General features: G+C 43.6%; 1 protein-coding gene across 1 annotated transcript in view; it reads right to left on the reverse strand.

Moving 5' to 3' along the window:
- Positions 1 to 24,366, reverse strand: part of TTC34 (tetratricopeptide repeat domain 34) — a 49,029-nt gene that overhangs the window by 16,397 nt on the left and 8,266 nt on the right. The window contains exons 4-7 of the mRNA XM_073316853.1: positions 22,001 to 22,193; positions 13,810 to 13,976; positions 1,534 to 1,804; positions 261 to 475 (exon numbers count right to left, since the gene is read on the reverse strand). Coding sequence (XP_073172954.1) covers positions 261 to 475; positions 1,534 to 1,804; positions 13,810 to 13,976; positions 22,001 to 22,193 — 846 coding nt within the window. The remainder of the gene's footprint in view (positions 1 to 260; positions 476 to 1,533; positions 1,805 to 13,809; positions 13,977 to 22,000; positions 22,194 to 24,366) is intronic.

The following is a 24,366-nucleotide window of genomic DNA, read 5'->3' on the forward strand; positions in this document are numbered from 1 at the left end:
CTCCCCTCCAGAATCAAGAAGGAGGAGAAGGAGGAAGGCAACTATTCATGCCTCCGTTATTTAACCCCCTCTCATGCCTCTGCAATCTTGGAGTTCTGCAAATCACAGGGGCCAGTGCTAATTAACAAAAAAAGTCCATATGTTACCCACCATGCTGAGCCTAATTTTGTCTCTTTCCCAAGCCATAAGCAGGCTGCACAAGGCTCCCAAAGCAGATTTGTTTATTGTGGCTTTAGAGGAGGCCTCAAAGAAAGATGTACCTGAGAGAGGTTCTGTCGTTGCTTAGCATCTAAAAAGTTCAAGAGGAATCCCAGCTCCCCGTGGCCTTTCTCAGCTAAAGTGCTCAAGGAGCGAGCAGCCGGCAGCATGTTTCTCCTCTTCAGTTGCAGCACAGCAAGTCGAGCATTGGCAGATTTGTCGGCTATAGCCTGGCCAAATGACTCCTGAAGATGTAGAAGGGCATCCTCATACCTCCCTGTTGGTCAATACCAATAAAGTGACTAAATATCATAAACCCAATCCAGAAAGATACACCAAGGAAACCTACAACAGTTATATCAGTGTTACAGCCAAATCACTCTATTGTTCTAAGATGGCACTGAAGGTACTGATTTTCACCTTCTACTTGCAATAATCAACTTTTAGACTATGGCAACAGATGTTAAGCATTTGGAGTTCTTTTGTAAGTTAATTGGTTACTATGGAACAACTAACTGAGAATCTGTAACCACGTCTGATTGTCTTGGGTCTTCTAAACATTTCCTTTGTTTTCATCAGTATAAAAAAATGTGACTTTCTCAACCAGTTCACTGTGACTCACTATGATCTGACTATGATCATGCCAGCTCTAACCTGTTAAGCTTTGGGACTGAAAGGGACCAGGTCTCATCTATGTTCAACACTGAGCACCACACTGGCACTAGTCAGATGTTACATAATCCCTCCTTTTGGTGCAGAACTCAACTCAGCTTTAACTATGGAGCTGTCACTGGCCCCTCCATAAGAGTAAATACCAATGAGCCTGTTCAGTAGTTAGGTTGGGAGGTCCCAAAAGAAGGACCCTGTCTGAAGTGTAGCTGGTGATGGCTTCTGGGTCAGCACCGGTGATGACCTTGCACGGTGATAATAGGCACCATTCCCATTCCAGTGCTCTCTTGGAAGAAACATAACACTGAGGTCATGACCAATGAAGATTTCATAGCCTTTTCCCAAGAGGTGGGATGTTAGCCTCAATGTCCAGTCCCATTCTAGTCCCATTGAGTTATCACCTTCTGCCTCCTTACATTCACCTGCTGTTCCAGGGCGATGAAATATTCTGACATTTCTCTCCTAAACAGTCGTATAGTGTGGCTGCGTAACACTTGCTGTCTTCTATCCCAAGAATCTCGACATTCCCCACAGTAGGCAAAGTGATTCCTGCATGCAGCGTATCTAAAGTACTTTGGGGGTACATGGGGCTGCATAGTATCATGGTATCAATAACTGAACTCTTACAGTTAAAATGATGTACTGTACAGGAGGAAAAGAACTTACCAACTGCAATTAAGATGTCTGTATATAAGATGTGACATCTTGCTTCCTTGCTGTTAATTTTGATTAAAGATCCACCAATCACAATGAGATCCTTGAGAGTCTCTTCCTTTGGAAGGTCCTTATCGGCAACAAGTTCGGTTAACACAGTCCTGCAGTGGTCAAGTAGCCACTGAGTGATGAGCACTTGGGCTTCATGCTTTAAGGATAGGATCTCTGGGATTACCACTGCTGCATCCTCTTTGAGGGCTGAAGTCAAATCCTGCACCGCCTCCTACATGGAAAACAAGAGCTAATAATAATAATAACAACAATATAATAATGTGTTAATAATTTGCCACTCTCGAGTGACTTCTATTCCCAAATCTGACAATGGCACACTGTGGGATCTTGGGCAAGCTGCTTAGCCTTATTGGGCCTCAATTTCCCCATCTGCAATACTGGGATCACACTATTATTAACCTCATGGAGGGTTCTCAGATTCGATGAACTACTGCTTGTAAAGGTTTCAGAGTAACAGCCGTGTTAGTCTGTATTCGCAAAAAGAAAAGGAGTACTTGTGGCACCTTAGAGACTAACCAATTTATTAGAGCATAAGCTTTCGTGAGCTACAGCTCACTTCCTCAGATGCATATCGTGGAAACTGCAGCAGGCTTTATATATACACAGAGAATATGAAACAATACCTATTCCCACCCCACTGTCCTGCTGGTAATAGCTTATCTAAAGTGATCATCAGGTGGGCCATTTCCAGCACAAATCCAGGTTTTCTCACCCTCCACCCCCCCACACAAATTCACTCTCCTGCTGGTGATAGCCCATCCAAAGTGACAACTCTTTACACAATGTGCATGACAATCAAGTTGGGCTATTTCCTGCACAAATGTTTGTGCAGGAAATAGCCCAACTTGATTGTCATGCAGGAGAGTGAATTTGTGTGGGGGGGTGGAGGGTGAGAAAACCTGGATTTGTGCTGGAAATGGCCCACCTGATGATCACTTTAGATAAGCTATTACCAGCAGGACAGTGGGGTGGGAATAGGTATTGTTTCATATTCTCTGTGTATATATAAAGCCTGCTGCAGTTTCCACGGTATGCATCCGAGAAAGTGAGCTGTAGCTCACGAAAGCTCATGCTCCAATAAATTGGTTAGTCTCTAAGGTGCCACAAGTCCTCCTTTTCTTCTTACTGCTTGTAAAGTGCTTTGAGATCTTCAGATGTGAGGTGCAAGAGAAGGACAAAATGTTATTTCTGAGAAAGGAATAAGCTACATAATCAGAGTCCTAATTTTGCAGTCAAGAGATAGAAGGAATAGAAGTTCTTACTAGTGACCTGCTGAGCTGCTGCCTAAATGGAGCCATCAGTAGTGTGGACTGTGGGTATGTCTACACCGCAACTGAGTATCTCCCCCATTACTAGCATATGTCTATCTAGCACTAGACAGGTCCAAGCTAGCACACTAGAAATAACAGTGTGGATGTTCCAGCTTGGAGTCTCAAGCCTCGGGGTGAAGGGGTAAGTCTGCAGTGTAGACATACCCTTCGTGTCTGACATTCTGCTGTGTCCAGGCGGCCTGATAGGGTATGTGCATGTGAAAGAACCAGCTAAAATACCTCACCACGGTGTTCACTGCCATTCAATGGGTCAGCGCATTGATCCAATGGCAGTCAAGCCCACCAGCTTTAAAGGTCTTCTTCACCTTGCTCACACTTTGGGTAGACAAGGAGAGCGGAGGAAATACAGCATAACTGTGCGAGTCAGATGGGTGTCTGATGACCCCCGGATTCATTAGAATTCCAGTCCTGGTAGATTCTCTCTCTGGGTGTCTCCCAAATCTCAGTATGAGTCCAACCAGACACCCCCCACCACCATGGCTAGGAGAGATATAGTAGAGGACAAAGGGAATGAGAAGCAAGGAGCTTATTCCTCTGGTAGGCTGGAATAGATTGTTCCTCCACCATGCTGTCCATTAGAAAAACACTGTTTGAAAAGTTTTAATTAGATTGAACAAGACCATTACAGGTCACTTTTATGCTCCCTTAAAATTTTTTTCCAAAGCCAAAATGGTATTTAATTAAAGCTTTTTAAATTAGTTTATAAACCAAAGAAACAAATGCCTTCCATTTCAATCAACCATTCAATATGTAATCTGACTTGCAAAATTAAAGCCTATTGCTTATTGTGATGTGCCTGCTATCTTGAAAAGGAAGCAAGCAAGCAATCATGGGACTATCATTAGACAACCAGTGGGGGCCTTTTATGTGGAATATTTTGCATTTAAAGGCCAATTAATAACAACATTTTCTATATCAATTCTGGTTAACATTCATAAAGAGTTTTTTTGAAATCACCTTCATAACGGTCTCCTTTGGTAGGGTCTGGGAGGGAGTATTTCTCCTATCACCTCTACGCTGTCCTTAACACATTCATGGAATCTGTCTGTAAACGTAACCTAGCTCTGTTAGTCCCAGAACAGAGAATGTCCAGAGTGCTACGTAACGGTACTGGTCCATCCATTGAGCGGTGGGAATGTTGCAAGGTGATTCATGCAAGGGACTTGGGAGCTAGGACATTTGGGTTCAAGTTTGGGCCATCACTCACTATCTAATATTGTTATCAAGTCATTTATTTGTTCTGTGCCTCAGTTTATCCCTTTTGGTATACCAGTAATATCTGTCTACCCCACAAGGTTGTTCTGAGGCTTACTAATGTTTTGTCTACACTGAAATAAAAAAACCTATGCCTCCGAGTCTCACACCTCAGGTCAGCTGACTTGGGCTTGTGGGGCTCCGGCTACAGGGCTATCCAATTGCAGTGCAGATGCTCTGGCTGGAGCCTGGGCTCTGAGACCTTCCTCCCTTGCAGGGTCTCAGAACCTGGGCTCCAGCCCAAGTCCAAACATCTACAATTTTATAGCCCTGCAGCTGAAGCCCCGTGAGCCTAAGTCAGCTGATCCGGGCCAGCCATGACAGTGCCGCGGGTCTTTTAACTCAGTGTAGACGTGCCTTTAATGTTTGCTAAGGGCTCTAAGAATGCAAAGTATTGCTGCCTCTTCTTCTGCCTCAGGAACTGACTGCGATCAGAGTCTGAGGCAGACAGCAAACTCAGCTGCTGCTGACCTAGCTCCCTCTCCAAGATCCTCTTCTGCAGAACCTTGACTGATTACAAACTAACAGCAACACAGCATGTCTTCCCAAGACTGACCATTTGCTCGCACGCTAATAAAAAGAATTCGGAAGACCATGTGTAAGCACCATCATGTGATGCCTGCCCTGACGGTATTATTCCAGCCACAAGTGGAGCTAATGCACTCTCCAGCTTTAACTAGATTCCTGGTCTCCATGGCAATTGTACTTACAAGCACTGCTACACAGAATGTGCCTGTCCTTATCTGCGGTGGTTAATGTAGGAAGGCTGGGAATGATGTAGAAAGGGCAGTTCCATTTGGCAAGCTTAGCCACTTGCCCTACATTCTCTAGCACATTTTATTGAATAATTTCTGTGTAGTGTATTCATATCTGGCATAAGGGCTCATACCCAGAGCCTGGGAGAATCTTATACAGTATGGGTGAAATTCATTCCCGGATAGGAGGCTAGCACAAGACCTATACATCAGTTCGATTAATTAATTAAGTGGGGCACAGGTCTTGCGTGGGGCGTCTGCGTAGGGGTGACTTTTACCCTTTGAAATTTTCCTCTGTGCCTATCATTCTGCAAAGCTTTGCAAGCAGATGCAAAATCTGCTTCCACTGGCCTCGGCAGGTAAATAATGCTAGGCAAGCTGTTCTCTATGGCGGCAGGGTTCCCCTCTTATGAAACTGCTTGCGGGCTCAGAGCCTTAAAGTGTGGGCTCCTCAAGTGTGAGGCTTTTCCTCTTATCTGGCACCGAACATACACTCCTAGCTTTAATAATCATAACACTATTTCTTGCCTAAATTGGAGATGAAATCCACTTGTTCCCCTGCCCCTGGTTTCCCTAATGTCCACGCAAGTGTTTTGCAAATTGGGTTTTAAAGGAGTTACAATGGTGCAGTGAAAATACCCATTTGCTGTTTTATACTCTGAACATTTGGGAAATGGCAGGCTTTTAACAAGCAGTTGAGATGACCACCCAATGGGCTATGAAACATCTTGCTGAAATTGAAAGCAGACCTTCCGAAGACCTTGAAGGGGAAAGCAGACAGCACATGGAGAATTGGAACAGATGGAGCTCAAAGCAGTACTGCGAACTAGACAGCAAGTCCAGAGATTTGTTTCTGAAACTTTCTTATCTTAATGGCATCTTTTATTTTTTTTCTCTTTCCTCGGTCTCAAGTCCTTGACAAAATTAGTACACGCTGCATCAGGTCCAAGCTTTTATCCAGCAAAGGATCAGATTAGGCAGCTGGTTTTTATTATTTTCTCCAAGCTTTCTTTTACATGGACAAGCATATTCACTGTAACAAGCAAACAGCAATTCAGATTGCTGGATGCCTATCTCTGTACAGCCACAATTTGTATGGAAAGGGAGCATGATCTAGTGGTTTGAGCATGAGACTGAAAGTCAGGAGTTCTGGCATGGAGTCTCTTCCCTACTCTGCTGCTGACTTACTTAATGACACTTGTGCAAATCACTTAACTTCTCTGGGAGTTGGTTTCCCCATTTGTAAAATGGGGATGATAAATACAGCCCTACCTCATGAAGGGAGTTGTGAGGGTTGATTAATTAACCTCTGCGGAACACCTTGAGCTCCTGGGATTAAATGCTTTATAAATGCAAAGCATCATTACTATTTAATAGGGGTACTGGAGTGGGTCATGATAGAATTTCTAAATACTTAGGCTGGGACATAATCTGGCCCTATCACAGCCATGCAGGAGAGTAAGGGGGAGTAAAACATCTCCCCCGTTGGCCTCCCTAGATAGCCATGCTAGCACTCCCCATATCATGGCTGGGCCATAGGGATGAGGAGATAAAGGTGGGGCTGCCTTGAACTGTCTCTGAGCAGGTAGATGGGGAAAGGCTGAAGATAGTTGGAATGTTAGTTCCTTTGCCTCCATGTGCCAGGCAATGGAACTGGCTGGGCGTGGTGAGGAAGTCAGCTGCACCAGTAAAGCGGTGGTGCAAATGATTTCCCTGTGTGAGAAAAAGAGCATCAGGGAAGGAGCTGAGACTGAGTCACGTTTACTTCCCAGATCTCCTCCTGGGGTGCTGCAGATGTGCACGGCCCCTTGCCCAAAGCATTCAGCAAATGTGCAATCTCACCCTTCACAGCTACAGACCCCTGGGGTTAAAGGGACACAGCTGTAACAAAAATACTAATTACATGACTTTAAAATTTCTCACTAATAACCCCTTAGATTACTAACCCTAAAAGAGTGGTCAGATTCTAACTGACATCATTGTTTAACACCCAATTCTACAGAACTTACTGATGTGCCTAATTCTATGAACTTCTCAGCCTGGAAGGATGCTTCTGAATATAAATCACAAGAAATAAGCTTCATAAAGAGTCAGTAAATATTCATTTGAGGGCTGCAGGTCTGTTTAGTTCCTATTTAGTTCCAAAGCCCTGGCTGGGATGATTTAACTGGGAATTGGTCCTGCTTCGAGCAGGAGGTTGGACTAGATGACCTTCTGGGGTCCCTTCCAACCCTGATATTCTATGATTCTATGATTCTATTTGCATTTCACTGCTGTTGCACAATGAAATTAAGATGACTCAATTTCACATTTGTTTATAAGATTCTAGTCAGTTTCACTTTCTAGTTCTGGCACTCTGAGGGTGGTGCAATTTTTGGGCTGCAAGTTTACAAGGGAATGTGTAATCTATTAAAATATTTTCACTGACTTTTTTTTTTTAAAGAAAACATACCAGTTGGCACTTTGTTCAAAAAAAACACTTACATTTTATTGAAATTTTTGAGTAAGACTGAAAAAGGTATAGTCACAAGCCATCAACAGTACAGTATTTTTAAAATATTCATCCGGAAGAGGGGCCAGTTGTTAGAAATAAGCATCTTTCTTCCAATGGGGAAAAACAAAACAAATCAAAGAGACAGTTCTTGACTTGATCTGAATGCTTTGGATAAAAAGCAGGAGGGTCTGTCTATATGAAAGTCTATGATGTTGGTCCAAGTATCTGTTTACTTGTTTACTCCCATAAGTTTAATGAACAAACCACAGATCATACAGCTTCAAGCACCTCCTCATCTTATTCTATTAGCGTCTCTGCATAAGACACTGATCAGTTTCCATCTTTCCAGGAAGTGGCCCTGATCCTATAATGAATCCCATGTCCTGGGCTTCCTGTAATATCCTTAACCACATCATAACGGTGGAGTTCCCTTGGACAGTTGAAATACTGCTATGAGACCAGGCTGTAATAATTTGCATCTTGAACTCGTATGTTTCTTTGTTAATACTCAGAAAAGAAGTGCAGATATCTCCCAAAACACAATGAATGGATTTTCCGTAAACTGAATCACAGAGGTATATTGCATTTTGTTAGCAATTTGTCTCCAATAGCTGGCACTTGCCCAACGTATGGGCATGGTGTCTTGCCTGAGCATATTCCCTTCAAGGAAAATTTGCATCAATGGTGTTATAGCTGGACCAAGCAAGGAAGGAGACCGACATAGACACAAAGAGAGCTAAGAGAAACACAACTGCCTACTGTCCTCCTTTGTTGTTCTGACTTCAAAACACAGTTGCCAACTTTCACGCAGTAAATAAGCACCCCAACTTTCACAATAAGCCAAAAATCAAGCTAATCCCATTTCAAAACAAGGCCAAAACAAGCCAATCCCTAAAATCCCCAACACTCAATGTGACTAGACCCCCCTGGCTTGCAGTCAAGGACTGTGGTGGGCCTGCTGTGCACCCCTGACTCTCTCCCCCTGCTTGCCCCTACTTGCCCCCCCTTGCCCCTGCTTGGTGGTGCCAATTAAAAAAAGAAGAAGCAACAAGCAACAAACTACTAGCCAACAAGCAACTCACAAGCCAATTAAGCCAAAAACAAGCCCAATTTCTGTGTTTTTGCTGCGGGTTTGGCATGTCTGCTGCAAACCTGAAACCAACACAAAAATGAGGCTGTACACTTCGGGGGAGAAGGGAGGTTCTCAAACATTTAAAGGGACAGGACATCAGAAATGGGAGCTAAGGTTTGGAAAGTCATATCTGACCAAAACAGCTGAATTATTAGTATAGATGACGAGGGGTGGCACAAGGTCATGTAAATCCAGCATCAGAACAGAACAGGACTGAAGAAAGGAGACGTAAGAGGTGCAGAGGCCTTGTTCTCACACCCTCGGCATAGGGGTGAATTCACCCCACCAAAAGAAATTACTGAAGCAAATGCCATGGTAATTATTGCTCCAGTTCTTCAGAATTAAAAAAACAAACAAACAAAAATCCCCCTTCAAACGTTATGCAGAGCTGATAGGGTTGATATCAACCCGTGTGGAACTACCCAGCCATAGATTTACAGGGATCTCCTCAAACTGGACATTCTCCCCGCAGGGACCTTACCCTTTGTCGTCATCTTTATAACATCATTCCTGGAGTCACCATCTCCTCCAAGCAATAGCTCCCTGGACCACAGCACAGTATCTGAAAATCAGTGTGCCAATAGATGCCATACAGCTATTTGTACCACTAATGGGTAACATGCTGACAGGGACACTCTACACCAAGATGGTGGCCTTTTTGTTCTATATTTTGGAAGGTGATTGATTGGGTGAAATACCTTGCCTAAACATCAGTGTTTGGACACAAATGCCATTTGTACTCAAAATGAGACATTGCAGTCTGCTCGTAAGTGTTAAGAATGTTTGGTATGTTAGTTCTTGACTCTGTGAAAACACAAACATCTCTGAGCATATGAAATGTGGCAGAAGGAGGGTCACTAGATCAGCTTAGGCCAGCGTCTTGTTTTAATAACACAGGGGCTATTGGCTAAAAAGGGATTTTAAGATTGTCAGGAGAAATCACATCTCTGCAATGTAAACCGTCTAGGCTTGGCTGCTTCTGGTTACAACTTGTTTGCAAAGTCAAAGGATATTAAACCTGCTTCTAATGAATGTGCATGCAATGTTCCCGATGTTCATTCGCTTGGGAAAGGTTTTCGCATGGATTGATAACTGCTGTCCAAGCCAAAATAAACATGAACACTGTGGATCATTTTCAGGGGGCTTTATATCATGTAGTTCATCTCCTGACAGAGAATTTTTTCACTTTTTACAAGATTTTGCTCTGAAGTCAGACAGGTGGTTCTGCTGCACAATACCCATGACTAGGGTGTTGGTTACTTATTTGCCGAAAGGCGGCATGATTACAAAAAGGAGAATTGTTAAAGATTAGAAGTGGACAACAGAGAAATCACAAAAGAGTTGGGACATCTGGGTTCTATTTCCAGCTCTCCCATTGACTTGCTGCGCCACTTAGGTGAATTAGTCAACATCTGTACAGTGCTTCAGACATTGCAGGTGGAGTTTCAAAAGCATTTATCATTGATCAAACACCACTCCCACTGAAGTCAACTCCCATTAACCTCAGTGGGAGCAGAGTTAGGCCGAGGCTGAGGGCTTTTTTGAAAATGCCATTCCTAAGGCACGATACAAATGCTAGATACTACTAAATATAGTGGGGAGGGGCAAGCGTATTTACTTTCTTTTCATTTCACCTCTCACGCATATGTTTCCTGCTGAATTTTGAATACTCCAACCCCCAAGTTGGAATGTCTTTGATGGAGACATTCATATAACTTACACAGCTACTGGAGGTGAGCAAATTCACAAATGCACCCCTGAATCTGAAATTGCCAAATTCCATCCGAATAGCCAAACGTTGGCTCAGCTCTAGGTATGACTTGGGGCAAGTCACTTAGCCTCTCTGTGCTTCGTTTTAGAGATTCAGAAAAAATATGTTAATACTAATACTTGCCTAATTATTATTATTATTAGAATTGCAGGATTACCTAGGGACCCCAATCATAAACCAGGACTCTATCATGCTAAGCGTGGTGCAAAAAGACAGTCACTATCTGCAAGAGTTTACAGTCTAAGCAAGTTTCAGAGTAGCAGCCGTGTTAGTCTGTATTCGCAAAAAGAAGAGGAGGACTTGTGGCACCTTAGAGACCAACCAATGTATTTGAGCATAAGCTTTCGTGAGCTACAGCTCACTTCATCGGGATGACCCTCACCAGGGTGTTGTGAAGCATTCTATAGAAAACATTGATGGAGTCAAACCAACACCCCAGATCCAAATTTTTCTGGGAGGGAATTCATTAAGGATCCCATTTAAAGCCTACTGAAATCAAAGGAAAGACTCCCATGGACCACACCCTCAATACTTCACTACCAATACCTTGCTCATTTCTAGTCAGACCCACCAGAGGGGTTTATATGAACTGAGTATTTATCTGTGTGGGGGAAGGATCTTGGTCCATTCCCTAGCGAACAGGTGTCCATATCATAGCTGGCTCCCTTCAGGGCCAAGAATTGAACAGGCCATGGAGCCTGAGCTATCTTTGCACCACTAGAGATGGTTTTTCACGACTGAAGGCTCAGGGACACTGGTTAGGCAATATGCAGGGGGCTTACATGGATGCTGTCTAGGCCAATGCTGACCTGTGGCTAAATCAAGGATTTTAGTATCTAGCACACTCAGTCTGGCACTATTCAGCTAAGCACAAAACTTGACATAAAGCCTGCGCTTTGTCTGACGGCATACATGGCAGGACATGGCTAGAAGTTCTGCCAGTTTTTCACCGGCAGAGAGAGTTGCTGTGTCATCAGTGAGAGATGCTCTATGGATGTTCGATCACATCTCTGAGTTTCCTCTCTGGTATTTCATTCTGCAACCTACAGGAAGGACTTCGTGGGACAGTTGTGTGAGAACTACACCAGACTCAGCATGAAGGAAGCAGCACAGGGCTCATGCTTGGCACAACCGAATGCCCGCACTGGGCAAAGCTCACCTTGTGCAGAGGGTCAGCACAATGTCTGTGAGAACCACTCCACTCCTTAAACTGAATGAACCTTACGTGGGGTCTGAACCTGGCACGATTACGCTGGTGTGTGGAATTGGTAGAAAAAAAGGCTTCTCAAGGCCCTATCATATACAAATAATCGCTTTCCATTCCCAAAACCCAGGATGTGCCCTGTACCATGCTAACCACTTCTTTTGGCTGGATGTCTAAAGGAGTGATCTCCCAACATCCTGACAGGGTTTGAGACTCAGATCAGAGTGCAGAGCATTGCTCAGGTATAATAACGTTCTTGATAAAGTGCTTCCCTGGCTGTGAGAGTCTGTGCACTGGAAAAGCAGTCACAGCATTCCACCAGCCAATAAAAACATGATAAAATGCTGGAGGAAAATGAGGCAACTCCTCCATTGCAGAGAGTGAGGGAGAAGGGCTCTGTGGATGCCAAAATAATTGGATAAATAGACAGAGAAAAATATTCCTGGTGGAGGCAGGAAAACACATTTAGACCTTATAGTTCTAAGCACATAATTCAGGAAGGAGTTGCTCTCATGAAACAGTTTCTGTTCTGTTCCTCTGGTACAAACCCAGAGTTAAGCCACTCAGGCCAATGGAATTACTCTGGATTTGCAGAGGAGTAAATGAGTGCGGAATTTGGCTCAATAGATGTAAATTGACATAGCTCCAATGAATTCAATGGAGTTGTGCCAGTTTATAACAGCCAAGGACCTGGCCCAGTACCTCCAATATTGCTAAGTTCAGTGGTGCTCTGAGATCTACTGATGGAAAGTGCTATATAGTAGCCGGGTGTTATTATTGTTATTATTAAGACTGGCCCTGCAAGAGGCAGATGATGCAGGCAAAAGTCTAGGGTGACCAGAGAGCAAATGTGAAAAATAGGGACAGGGGGTTGGGGGGTAATAGGATCCTATATAAGAAAAAGACCCCAAAATCAGGACTGTCCCTATGAAATCGGGACATCTGGTCACCATACAAATGTCTGACATGCCACTTAACTTGAGGATAATGAATGAAGCCCTGCAATTTCTAAAGCGTGACCTACCACAAATCATAAGTGGATGTGCTGTGTAGATGCAGCAGTGTTGGACATATTATGGTTTGGCATCAAGTGCTGCTATCCTCTTTTTCCACTGGAACAGACAATGTAGCAACAAATGTAAGAGGAGCTTTTTTGTAGCCTTGCATATGATTGCATGGTAGTGACGCAAATGAGGATGTGACTACGGGTTCTCCTTCCTCTCCTCTAGACACAGGCAATTGAGTTCTTAATGGAGGGGGAGGGATAGACATGCACACAGGAAGAGCAGGATACCACTTTGAGCCATGGCTTTGATCTTGCATCACAGGCTGCCTGAGAGTGGCATGTTTCTGCTTCGGAGCCAAGGCAGTGAATGGTTGGGGCAACAAATCTACAGAAGTACCGTGGGCCACATCGAATCAGGCCTTTTGCATGCAGCAGAGCCCATGTATTTTACCATTTACAATACATTTTTAGATCTTAAAATAATATTTCAGCTTCTTGGCTGTGCTAACTGAAGCCCACACATACACAGTATGGCAGCGCTCTGGCCCCCTATATATGCTGGGCAACATATAGAGGTGAATGAGCCTGCTATGATTTTTGCGCTAATGTATCTGCTTCTCTGTTCAAGCCCCATTGCTAACAACCCATCCAGGACATTGAGTAATACAGTGATTCTCACCTTGGAGTATGTGCACCCCTGGGGGTACGCAGAGGTCTTCCAGGGGGTACAGCCACTCATTTAGATATTGGCCCAGTGTTACAACAGACTACATAAAAAGACCAGCAAAGTCAGTACAAACTAAAATTTCATACAGACAATGACTTGTTTATATGGCTCTGTAGACTGTGCACTAAAATGTAAGTACAATTTTTATATTCCAATTGATTTATTTTCTAATATGGTAAAAATTAGAAAGTAAGAAATTTTTCAGTAACAGCGTGGCTGTGAAACTTTTGTATTTTTATGTCTGATTTTGTAAGCAAGTAGTTTGTAAGTGAGATGAAACTTAGGGGTAGCAAGACAAATCAGACTCCTGAAAGGGGTACAGTAGTCTGGAAAGATTGAGAGCCACTGGTGTAATATATACATGGATTTAGGCCCAGGCATCAATGTATAAGGGCCCAACCTTCACCCCACTTGAATTCGATGGCAGATTTCCCATTGATTTCAGTGGGGGCATGGTCAGACGCATGGAGCCTGAGATAGTTCTTGTAAATATTTTATATTTACTGGGCAACACGTGACATGAATCCAACACAGCAACATACCTTCTGCTGGTTCAGGGCAAGGTAAATGAATCCCCTTCCACTCAGGGCCTGTACATTTCTAGGGTCCTCCTTCAGGATGGCATTAAAATCAAAAATCGCAGTTTTCTTCTGGCCAAGGTGTCCATAACATCGGGCCCTGGTGAGAAGGGACTCTTCAGCGTAGCCACCTGGTCAAGAGAGAAATGTGCAAATCAAACAGAAAGGATGCTACAGCCTTCTAGTATGACATGTCCCAAATTGGCACTGTGGGTGAAATCACACCCCAGGCAGCGTGCTCTGCTCCACAAAAGCCCTATTTAGAGGACTTAGGTGGTACGTGGACCTTTTGCAACTCTTGTGTAGCAGGACATAATGCTCGTCAGCTAGTCAGCTCTGAGGCTGGGGTAGAATAGCAGGAGACTGAGCTGGGGCTCGGTCCCCAGTGTTTGGAAAGCTGGGGGAAAATGTTAAAGCAGAATGGTGATGAAGAAACCTATCCAAAAAATGCAAAATTCACCCCGGTGCACAAGAACGTAAACACCCCTTTCAAGTCCTCAGGATCTAATCTTATTTCCCACTGAACTCAATAGGAATTTTGCTGTTTGATTCAGTGAGACCAGTATTAGCAGAGTGTTTAGTGGTTCAACAGGGCCTTTCATCTGCACTAGAGGAATTAAATGGGACTTAAGGGTGCATAGGGTTGTGCTGGCTCCCCACACGGAGGTGGCTTTCACCCTTAAAGACTAAATCAGTGAGGGGCACTAAAGAGATTATTTTGTACATGAAGCCCAGAAATATTATGGCTCCAATGTTCGGACACACACTGATGCTGCAATCAGTATTTGCATCCTGTATTTCCTTGCACCTTATCATGTTGCTAAGTCTAGTTCTGCCCTCTTTATGCTGAGTGGTGTCTGACTCTGCAGCTAATACCATGGACTCAATAGGATGGTTCCAAGTGAGCAGAGACTGCCCCTTAGACAACTGAGACTTTACTCTTCACTTTCCCAGTGATTGTTGCTCTTTGGAGTTTTTATCAAGTAACTGTCCAAGGTCTCTTGGATGTCTCCTCTGAAAGCATAATTGGTTCTTAACGCCTATTTGAACAGTATAATTTGTTTTGATAATCCCCTCCCCCCAACCTGATGTGTCTGAAAAATGATGGAAGGAAAATGGTAACTTCACAAGTGAAATTTCTAAAATGATTCCTCCCCAATGGACTTATTTCTGACCTCCCTTCCACGTTGCTGAACTTGCTATAGTTACAATAACTGCAGGGGACTTGAAACCTTGAAAACATCTGGGGCGGGAACTGCCCCAGCATGGAGAGACACAGCTGTTTGGTTTCTGTCAGCTGCAGCATTTTGAATCAGCTGTTCGCTGCACCCCTGCCATCCCTGCTGCACACAGATAATACATGATGCAGCCAGTTACACGGACAAGCAATCACGTCTCTTGTGAGCTTGGCTTTTTGCATTTTCAGTCTCTCCAACCTTCCATATGGAAATGGCCCTTGTCACTGAGGATGAAAAGCCAGTATCAATAGTGTGGGATAGATTGTGACTTGGACTTACATATCAGTGACGTGGGGTAGAAGCTCCCTTACTTGCGGAAGCTATCCGGACTTGGGGCAGTAGATAGAAGGGGAATGGCTGGGATGGGTGGGAAATGGGCAGAGCCCCCTATGTGCTGGCTGGCACAGAGGAGTGGTATAGGCCAGCCATAAATTACTACCCCCTGGAAGCAGCAAGGATGCAGGCAGAGAATCGAGACTCAGTTGGGGATGTGAGTGTAACCTCCATTCTAGCTGAGGTAAACAAAAGTGTTCACAGCCATTCCACCCCGCTAGAGATGGTGGCAAGGTTCATATCCCTATGTTACATCATGATAATAACACACGGCCGTGGAGTCTCCGGAGCCATTTCCCTGCAGCCCCTCACCCAAGCTCTGATTGTCTCAGCTGCTAACCAAAGCTGCTTTCCCGACAGCATTTTTACTAATGGCATGTTTCTTGCACTTCCCTACTCAATGCCTTGGCCGGGATTTGTACATCAATGGAATCCTCGTTCCCCAGCAGAGGTGGAGAAACCAGGCTTTGCACATCAGGCAATGAGAGAAAGAAGAATGTAGAGTCTGAGGCAGAACTCCAGTTAAATACAGTAGTTGAAATCAACAGGCAGCCAAGGTGTGCATTACCCAGAGAACGGCTGTCTGACCTTCAGAGGAATAGGTGTGCCCCAGCTCCTTAACTGTAACATGGGGGGGTGAGGATCCTTCTCTCACCGTTGTGAAAATTAATGACTGCTTGTGAGGCACCCAGATACCCAGCAGCTATGTCCAAAGGGATCTCGCCCTATGCAGACTCATAGTGATAGCTGCAATAAACTTAGCCATTAACATTAGGATTTATTTCACCCGTTCAGTAATAAAGGAAATTAAAAACTGCACAGCTTCAATGCTTTCCCTTAAAACGTTTACAGCATCTGCCTCTTGGAACTCAGTGATATTTAACCAACAATTATATTTTACTCAGTAAAACAAAACAAAGACACTGTTGATCATATTCAAAAGGATTCAAAAATAATAATGTTTTAGCTTTTTAAAAAATTTACTTTATTTGTTTTTAAAACGTGTACATGGGGAAAATAAGCTTTCACCAAAGTTTTCCATAAGGATAGAGGATGATTTACTACCACCTAGTGGAGATACATATGGAGTGCTGCAGGACAAGTTTTATTTAAAGTCAGAGGCATTCAATTTTAGTTAGATCAGTGCAAGCTGATCCTTGTGTCTGTGTGGATCCAGTTACAGGACTGGGCCCTGAATTGGTAAATATGGACAAATTACTGATTTCTCTCTTCATCCAAAAAACAACTTTACCTGCTTTGCAAAGTATTTTGTGATCCTTGAATGAAAAAGCAACATGCAAAGTATTTTTGTTCTAATTTAGCTTTAAACAACAATAGATGATGCTCATACAAAACCAGCTCATACAAAACCATCAAGTCAGTGGCTGAGCTGGCATAGAGCACAGGAATCCCTGTTTTGTTTTTGCTGATGCTGTCATCACATAGCATATTGAATGCTACTACAATTCATTTAAAAGAGCAGCTGAGGATGGAGACCGAGATGGAAAATATTTACTAAATCATCCAAGTCCAATGTTCTCCATCTACCTGCCATTATCATAATGTCAGTGTTTGAAACGTCCTGTCAAAAAGCCAGAGCCAGCTAAAGACTCCTGGTGAATAAAATGGGAGTGCACTATATAATCAAAGGAATATTTTACTTCTCAGATGAGCCTTCCTACATGAAGTGCTTTGCCAATTAGTCTTGGGAGAATAATTTCAGCATGCTGTATGCTGGAGATAATCAATTTCTGAAGATGACTAAGACGATATGGGAAAAGGTGTCTCTAACGCTGATCTATGAAAATAGACAGCAGCTGCTTTGCTTAGAGTGGATGTGTAGCTGCAATTCATGTTATAGTCTAATACTTTGATTGCAGCAATGCTCTTAGTTCCCAGTCAGAAAGAGGGACCCCAGTGTGCTGGATGATGCACAAATGCAGTCCCTTCTCCAAATGCAGTCCCTTCTCCAAAGAGTTTACAAAGACAAAAAGCACATTGTGACAAAGATGGAGAAGGGAGGCGGAGGGTAACACCAGTAAGAACACGCAGTTACATAGATCAGTCTTGTGCACAGGTTGCTGGCCCCAGATAAAATAAATGAATCAATACATAGTGGATCTCCCCAGCTAGCTGTCATTGCTTTCTGATTATCGGCAGGTGTCCCAGCAGACGTGGGTCTCCTGAAGGGATTTGGGGGAGGAGCTTGTAACTAGCTACATATGAAATTTTCAGATGTGACCCCTGTTTTTTGTTGGCTCATTTGACACCCAGAGTCTCTGAAAAATTGGGGCACCAAAGTGAGCAGCCACATTTGAAAATGTAACTGTTAGGAGAGAGGTGCATTCAGTGGAAGTTCTGAAAGCCAGGCCCAAGATCTCTGAAGCTGGGCACCCAAAACTGAACCACTCAGAGTTAGTAGATCCTCTAGAAAATGGCCTTAAGGAAAGACTTAAGTTGACACCACTGAGCCTGGGATCAGGTCCTCAGTAACCTGCCTAAGGCCATACACACAGGGCAGCCCTGGAAGCAGAATGCAGGTCTCCTGGGTTCCAGGCTTGGGCCCTGTCTAATGGATCACACTACCTTCCCCATACATTAAATACATGGATCTCTTAGATACTTTCTTTTCTCTGTTTAATTTTTATTGCTTGCAATTTTAAAGGTAGGGGAGATTAAAAGGGTTAAAATGTTTTTGCTTGACAGAAATGACCACCCAAGAGACTCAGAACAGACAATAATCCCATTGCTTAATATGCCACTAGAAAGTGTTCAGATATCATGATGCTGAGGGCAGTATACGAGCCTATATAGAAGAGAATAGAACCAAAGTTTCTTCTGGTACTAATGAAATCAGTGGTGCTGTGGTCATTTACCCAGCAGAGATACTGGCTCTAAGTTTGTCTAAGCTTAGAGTTTTTCCAACACTTGCTTTGTTGAACTTCCATCTTTGCATTCCGTTGGCCCTCATTTTGGTGGGTTGTTTGTCAGTTTCCATTTCATGTTATTTCATTGGATGGCTCTCTTCTTCTAGTCAACGTTTGCCAAATTGACAACTGGCAAGACCTGCTTTTCAGAGCAATGCAGCAGGCTCACAAGGGTGACAGCTTCTCTTTTGTGGCTGTATTTATTTATTTACCAAACCCTCTTAGGTTATTTGAGGTTCCCTCAGAAGTGGGATTGCTCAGCATTCCTTTTCTGCATCTTTGTCCTTGAAAATGTCTGCATGCAGTTAAGAGAAATCCCACAATTGCAGTTCGCTTGGTTTCTGCTGTTTGTCATGAAATTGCTTTGATCAGGCAGTTTGGTTGAGTTTCCTAGGAAACCTGGAAAGCTTCTCTCTAAGAAGTTCTAATGGTCCCCTCTCCTCCTTCACTCATTGGTGGGAACTGGACCTGGACCCGTCAGAGGAAACAGTGTGGTACTGCAGCCAAGGAAATCAGAGGTGCTGTTGGTGTTTGCAACCAAACCAAGAGGGGATGGCTTGAAAGCACCTCTCTATTATACCCTAGCAAAGAGCAGCATTCCTTTCTAGCACATAGCAAAGGGAGGCACACTACCTAATGTAGCTCCAAAGGGACATGATATGGCAACTTAGCCAGTATGGCCAGGCCCTAGCTAGTTAGAAGGACACCTCTAAAGGATTGGTAGATATAACCTACAAGTGGCAGGACACTGGGAAAAAGAATCCCCTGGATGAGAGGGGGTGCTGGGAGGCAGAAGCAGAACCATTTAGCCCTGAAAGGAGTTGGTTGGAGCGGATGGGGTGGAATCAGAAAATGTGCACGACTCTGGTTTGGATAATAACCCAGATGGGTCTGTCTCACTGTCTCGCCGTATAATGCCGTAGGTCAAGACATGTGAATGTGTGATATTAGGATTCCCTTTGCTCTGATCGCAAAAGAATCAATCATTTGGCTATGAAATGTACAATATATTCATCTGAAAGCTGCAGAACATGAATCTCTCGTTCATTCACACACCTTCTTCCTTTCAAAGCAATCTCGATAAGCATCTTCATGTACTAAGGGTTGTGATCAATGACAGTGGTGTTCCTATATTGGATCCATCGTACATTTTTCTTCATTGGGAGGTCAGTGAGCACAGCCTTTTGCCCAGCTGCCTGGAGAGATGTGCCAGAGGATCCACATTTTCAGTTACAAAGCTTTCACCCTCAAGTTACGCTCCAAACTTCCACACTAAATGTTATTAATATTTGCAGGTTTCAGAGTAGCAGCCGTGTTAGTCTGTATTTGCAAAAAGAAAAGGAGTACTTGTGGCACCTTAGAGACTAACAAATTTATTTGAGCATAAGCTTTCGTGTGAATGCATCCGACGAAGTGAGCTGTAGCTCACGAAAGCTTATGCTCAAATAAATTGGTTAGTCTCTAAGGTGCCACAAGTCCTCCTTTTCTTTTTATTAATATTTGCGGGGCTGTAATGATCCGCGCCAATAAAAGACCATGTCCACTTCTTAACAAGCATCTGTACCAGCAAGCGGGAAGCTGATAAGCCAGAACGCATGGGCTGTGGAACTGAGCTACCTCAAGGCAATTAGCAGTTTTCCTTTTCTTTTCATGATCTCTCTTCTTCTAGATGCTACTGTCATAACATTTGCTCTGAATGAAAGTCAGATTTCCATAAGAATACAGTTCTGCTTAGAATGTGCCAGAGACATTTCCAAATTAGCTCAGCCCCTCTCTTTGGGGAAAGCTGAGATACTGTTTCATCCTGCCTACCGCCAGGTGTGTAACCTTTTAGCAAGCAATGCATCTGAAACACCCACAAACTCCTTGGAGCAGGGAAGCTCAGCCGTGGGTAAGCAGGATTTGGGTGGCATTTACAATATTTACCATAGGTTAACACAGAGGAAACAGAACATATCCCATCAACAGTACTAATGTGGGAGGTTTCAGGGGATTAAATGGCCGAGCAGACTGAAAATGGGATGTGAGCCTTCTCCAGCTAGGTAGCCTAGCCCAGACTAGAACTAAACCAGGAGCCATTCCAAGCCACTTGCCATCTGTGTGAAACAAACCCTGTGTGAAACAAGGCAGCGATCATGGGGAGAAGTTTCAAAAGTGATTTAGACACTAAGGACCCAAGGTCAATAGGACTCCATTGTAAAATTTTCAAATGGGCTTAAATGACATAGGTCCCTAATCCCACTGGCAAAGTGGAGCCTGAAACCTGGGCTCCGCAGTGGCATGCTTTTGAAAATTATACTCTATGAGCCAAAGAGAACAGATGACCACAGCCCCAAAGCACCATTACAATCATTTATGAGAACAGCCAGAGTGAGTCAGAGCAATGGTCCATCTAGCCCATTATCCTGGCTTCTGATAGCAGACGGTGCCAAATGCTTCAGAAGGAATGAACAGGTGATCCATCTCCTGTCATCCAGTCCCAGCTTCTGGCAGTCAGAAGTTTAGGGACTCCCACAGCATGGGGTTGTGTCCCTGACCAACTTGGCTAATAGCCATTGATGGACCTATTCTCCATGAACTTATCTCATTCTTTTTTAAACCCAGTTATACTTTTGGCCTTCACAACATCCCCTGGCAATGAGTTCCACAGGTTGACAGTGCGTTGAGTGAAGAAGTGCTTCCTTATGTTTGGTTAAAACCTGCTGCCTATTAATTTCATTGGATGACCCCTGATTCTTGTGTTATGTGACAGGGTAACTGACACTTGTTTATTCACTTTCTCCACACTTGTCATGATTTTATAGACCTCTGTCATATGCTCCCCTTAATCGTCTCTTTTCTAAACTGAACAGTCCCAGCCATTTTAATCTCTCCTTGAATTATTCATTACTTATTTTACAGTAGTGTCTAGAGTCCAGCATTGTGCTGGGTGCTGCACAAGGACACAGAGAAACTGTTACCTTATAGAGCTAGCAGTAGACAGAGACAAGAAGTGGGAGGGGAACGAGAGGTGAAGTGACTTACCCAAGGTCACGCAACAGGTCAGCAGCAGAGCTGAGAACAGAAACCAGATTTCCTGAGTCTTAATGTGCTGCCTCTCCACTAAAGGATGATGCCTCCCTGCTTCTAGCCGTGGCTGCGTTCTGCAGGGGAATTTCCAGATAGCCAGGATGACCAGCATCTCACAGAATCATAGAAATGTAGGGCATTTCAAGAGGTCATCAACTCCAGCCCCCTGTGCTGAGGCACGACCAGGTAAACCTAAACCATCCTGGATAGGAGTTTGTTCAGCCTGTTCTTAAAAACCTCCACAACCTCCTTTGGAAGTCTATTCCAGAGCTTTACTACCCTAATATCTAACTTAAACTTCTGGGAACTAAATGGACTCCAACCAACTCATTTCACACCTGTCACAAAGTAGTTGTTGTATGTTAAGGACTTTGGTCATTGTCTCTCTGGGCCACTTCATAGCCAGTTAGAGGAGAATGATCATGGAATACAGAGCCCTTCTCCTGAGCCACTTACACCCTCCCCTTGTAAAGATTTTGTTTGCATTTTATCACCATATTTAGAGGGAAGCAGAAATAATGGATGAGGATTGAAGTCTGCCCACACACTGGCCTAGTTCCCACAGAAGTAAACCTCTCATAAGCCTACCTGATGCAATGATAGCAAAGGAAAGGTTGGCAATAGCTTCTTTGACGTAAGTATCTCCCTGCTTATTCTTCAGGATGGTCATAGCCCTGGAGTGGCAGTGAGTTTGCATCAGCTTTCGGTCTTCGTCTTTGAAAATATCCATGATCAGCAGAAGGCAGGAAGTGTCTCCGATTTGGATCACTTTCTTTAGCAACTTAACAAGGACAGAGAAAAAGGGGAGGAGGGTTAAATTGACATACATGGAAATCGGAAAGGATCAGAGGCAGCTGAACTGTGGGCATAGACATAGGAAAACACTCCTGAGTCTAACAGTTTGGCATTGAACTAGAGCAGTACTTCTCAACATGATCCCCAGGGATGGTGATGAAAAGCAGTGAGGGGTGGGGTGGGGGTCAGAAAGTATCAACATTTTTATTCCAATTCTAAAGCAAGGAAAATAAAATTTTCCAAATAACTTCAGTGCAGCCCAAACCTTCAAAGTGTGTGAGGTCATATACTAATAGTAAAACTCCTGTAACTTTGCCCCTTTCACATCCACAAAGGGGGCCTTACCCCCTTGCTCCCCTGCCAACCTTCACCCTTCAAGGTCAAGTATTCCCTTGTCAATCTCTTGAAACACACACAACAATAAATTTGATGGGCTTTGCATTGCTATTGTTAATACACTTTTTACTTTCCCCTTTATAATAAATCCAAAGTGGGGCAGGTGATGAAAATGTTTGACTTTCAATAAGAGACTGTCAACCTGGAAAGGTTGATAAACACTGAACAAGAGCCTACCATTTAGAAGGATCTCCAATCTCAATGTAGACGCCACATCACGAGGGAATAACCAGTTTGGCAATGCAATATTTGGGCATTCAAATGCAACAGCATGTTAGCGCTACTCTTCCTGGCTCCGGATGGGGCCATGAAACATAGAAACAGCATACATTTTGAAATAAAGGCAGGAAAAATGTTATCCAAAATTCCCAGCTTTGGAGCAGGTTTGTTTTGAATTTGGGGAGAAAGGTTGGGTTGGTTCTTATTAGAGAAGGTAAAGAAAAGGGAAAAGAATTGTGAAAAATTTCATAAAATTCAAAGAGAGCTGAACGGTACCGTAATGGCCCCTAAAGAGATTTGGTCTGGTGGAGAGACTGGGGGAAGACTCTCAGTTCTGGGCCATAAAAGCAAAAATCAAGGAGTTCATGAAATGTCATCGAAGAACCACCCCTGGTTAGTGCTTTTTACAGCTGAACTGACAATTCGGGTAAATGTGTAGGTCCAAATATCACAACAGAGGAACTTTTCCCTCTAATGTCCCCTGCGGTGCTGAAGGCCACTGTGCTGCTATCTTTTGGATGATAATACACAAACCAATCGTTAAAGATCCCATTTAGAGTATTCACAAGAACAATGTCCTGGCTAAATTCCAACTCAGAGCACAGCTGCTTTTTGGATAGTCAATACAGTACCTGGTTGAAAGTGCGCAGAGAACTTGCCTGTTTCAGAGTAACAGCCGTGTTAGTCTGTATTCGCAAAAAGAAAAGGAGTACTTGTGGCACCTTAGAGACTAACCAATTTATTTGAGCATGAGCTTTCGTGAGCTACAGCTCACTTCATCGGATGCAACTTACCATAGCAGAATGTGATTTTTCTGTTACACTTCACCACGGGTGAATTCATTTTAGTGGCAGGTGACATGAACTTCATTTCATTTGCAGGGGATGGAAGGTTGCTGTGTAACAATACCTTTTTCATGATCTCTGTGTTTATATAATGTCTGCTGCAGTTTCCACAGTATGCATCCAATGAAGTGAGCTGTAGCTCACGAAAGCTCATGCTCAGATAAATTGGTTAGTCTCTAAGGTGCCACAAGTCCTCCTTTTCTTTTTGCGAATACAGACTAACACGGCTGTTACTCTGAAACCTGTCATAATGGGGCAGGTGGCAGTGTGGGAAATCTGCTACTCTCTTTCAGACACTGATCTTCAGGGTTTTCCCAGTGTTCCTGGTGGCTATCAAAGCTTACAAGACTTGGAAAATTGGAAAGGAAAGAAAAATGTCCACAAGAAGTTTTATGCCATCAGTGTCAGAGTTCAAGTGTGATTCCATCATGGAATATGCCCCTTTGGGTAACATGTCCTGGCCAAAGAGTAAAGCAATGGATTTTCAACCACTGTTTTTGTGCATATCCAAAAGGGAAAAAAAATTGTGACTCCAAATAACAAGTACATTAAAAAGTTTGTTCAAAGTCAGACGTTCCAAGGACTATATGTGAACTCTGATGAGTGGTATCGCTCACTCAGAGCCCTCACATTCTTAGCACATAGCACAGAAGCTTTATACTCCACAGGGGAAAAATAACACCTTTGGTTTGGTGGAAT

The sequence above is a fragment of the Lepidochelys kempii genome, chromosome 18 (genome assembly GCF_965140265.1).
Source record: "Lepidochelys kempii isolate rLepKem1 chromosome 18, rLepKem1.hap2, whole genome shotgun sequence".
Lineage (NCBI taxonomy): Eukaryota > Metazoa > Chordata > Testudines > Cheloniidae > Lepidochelys > Lepidochelys kempii.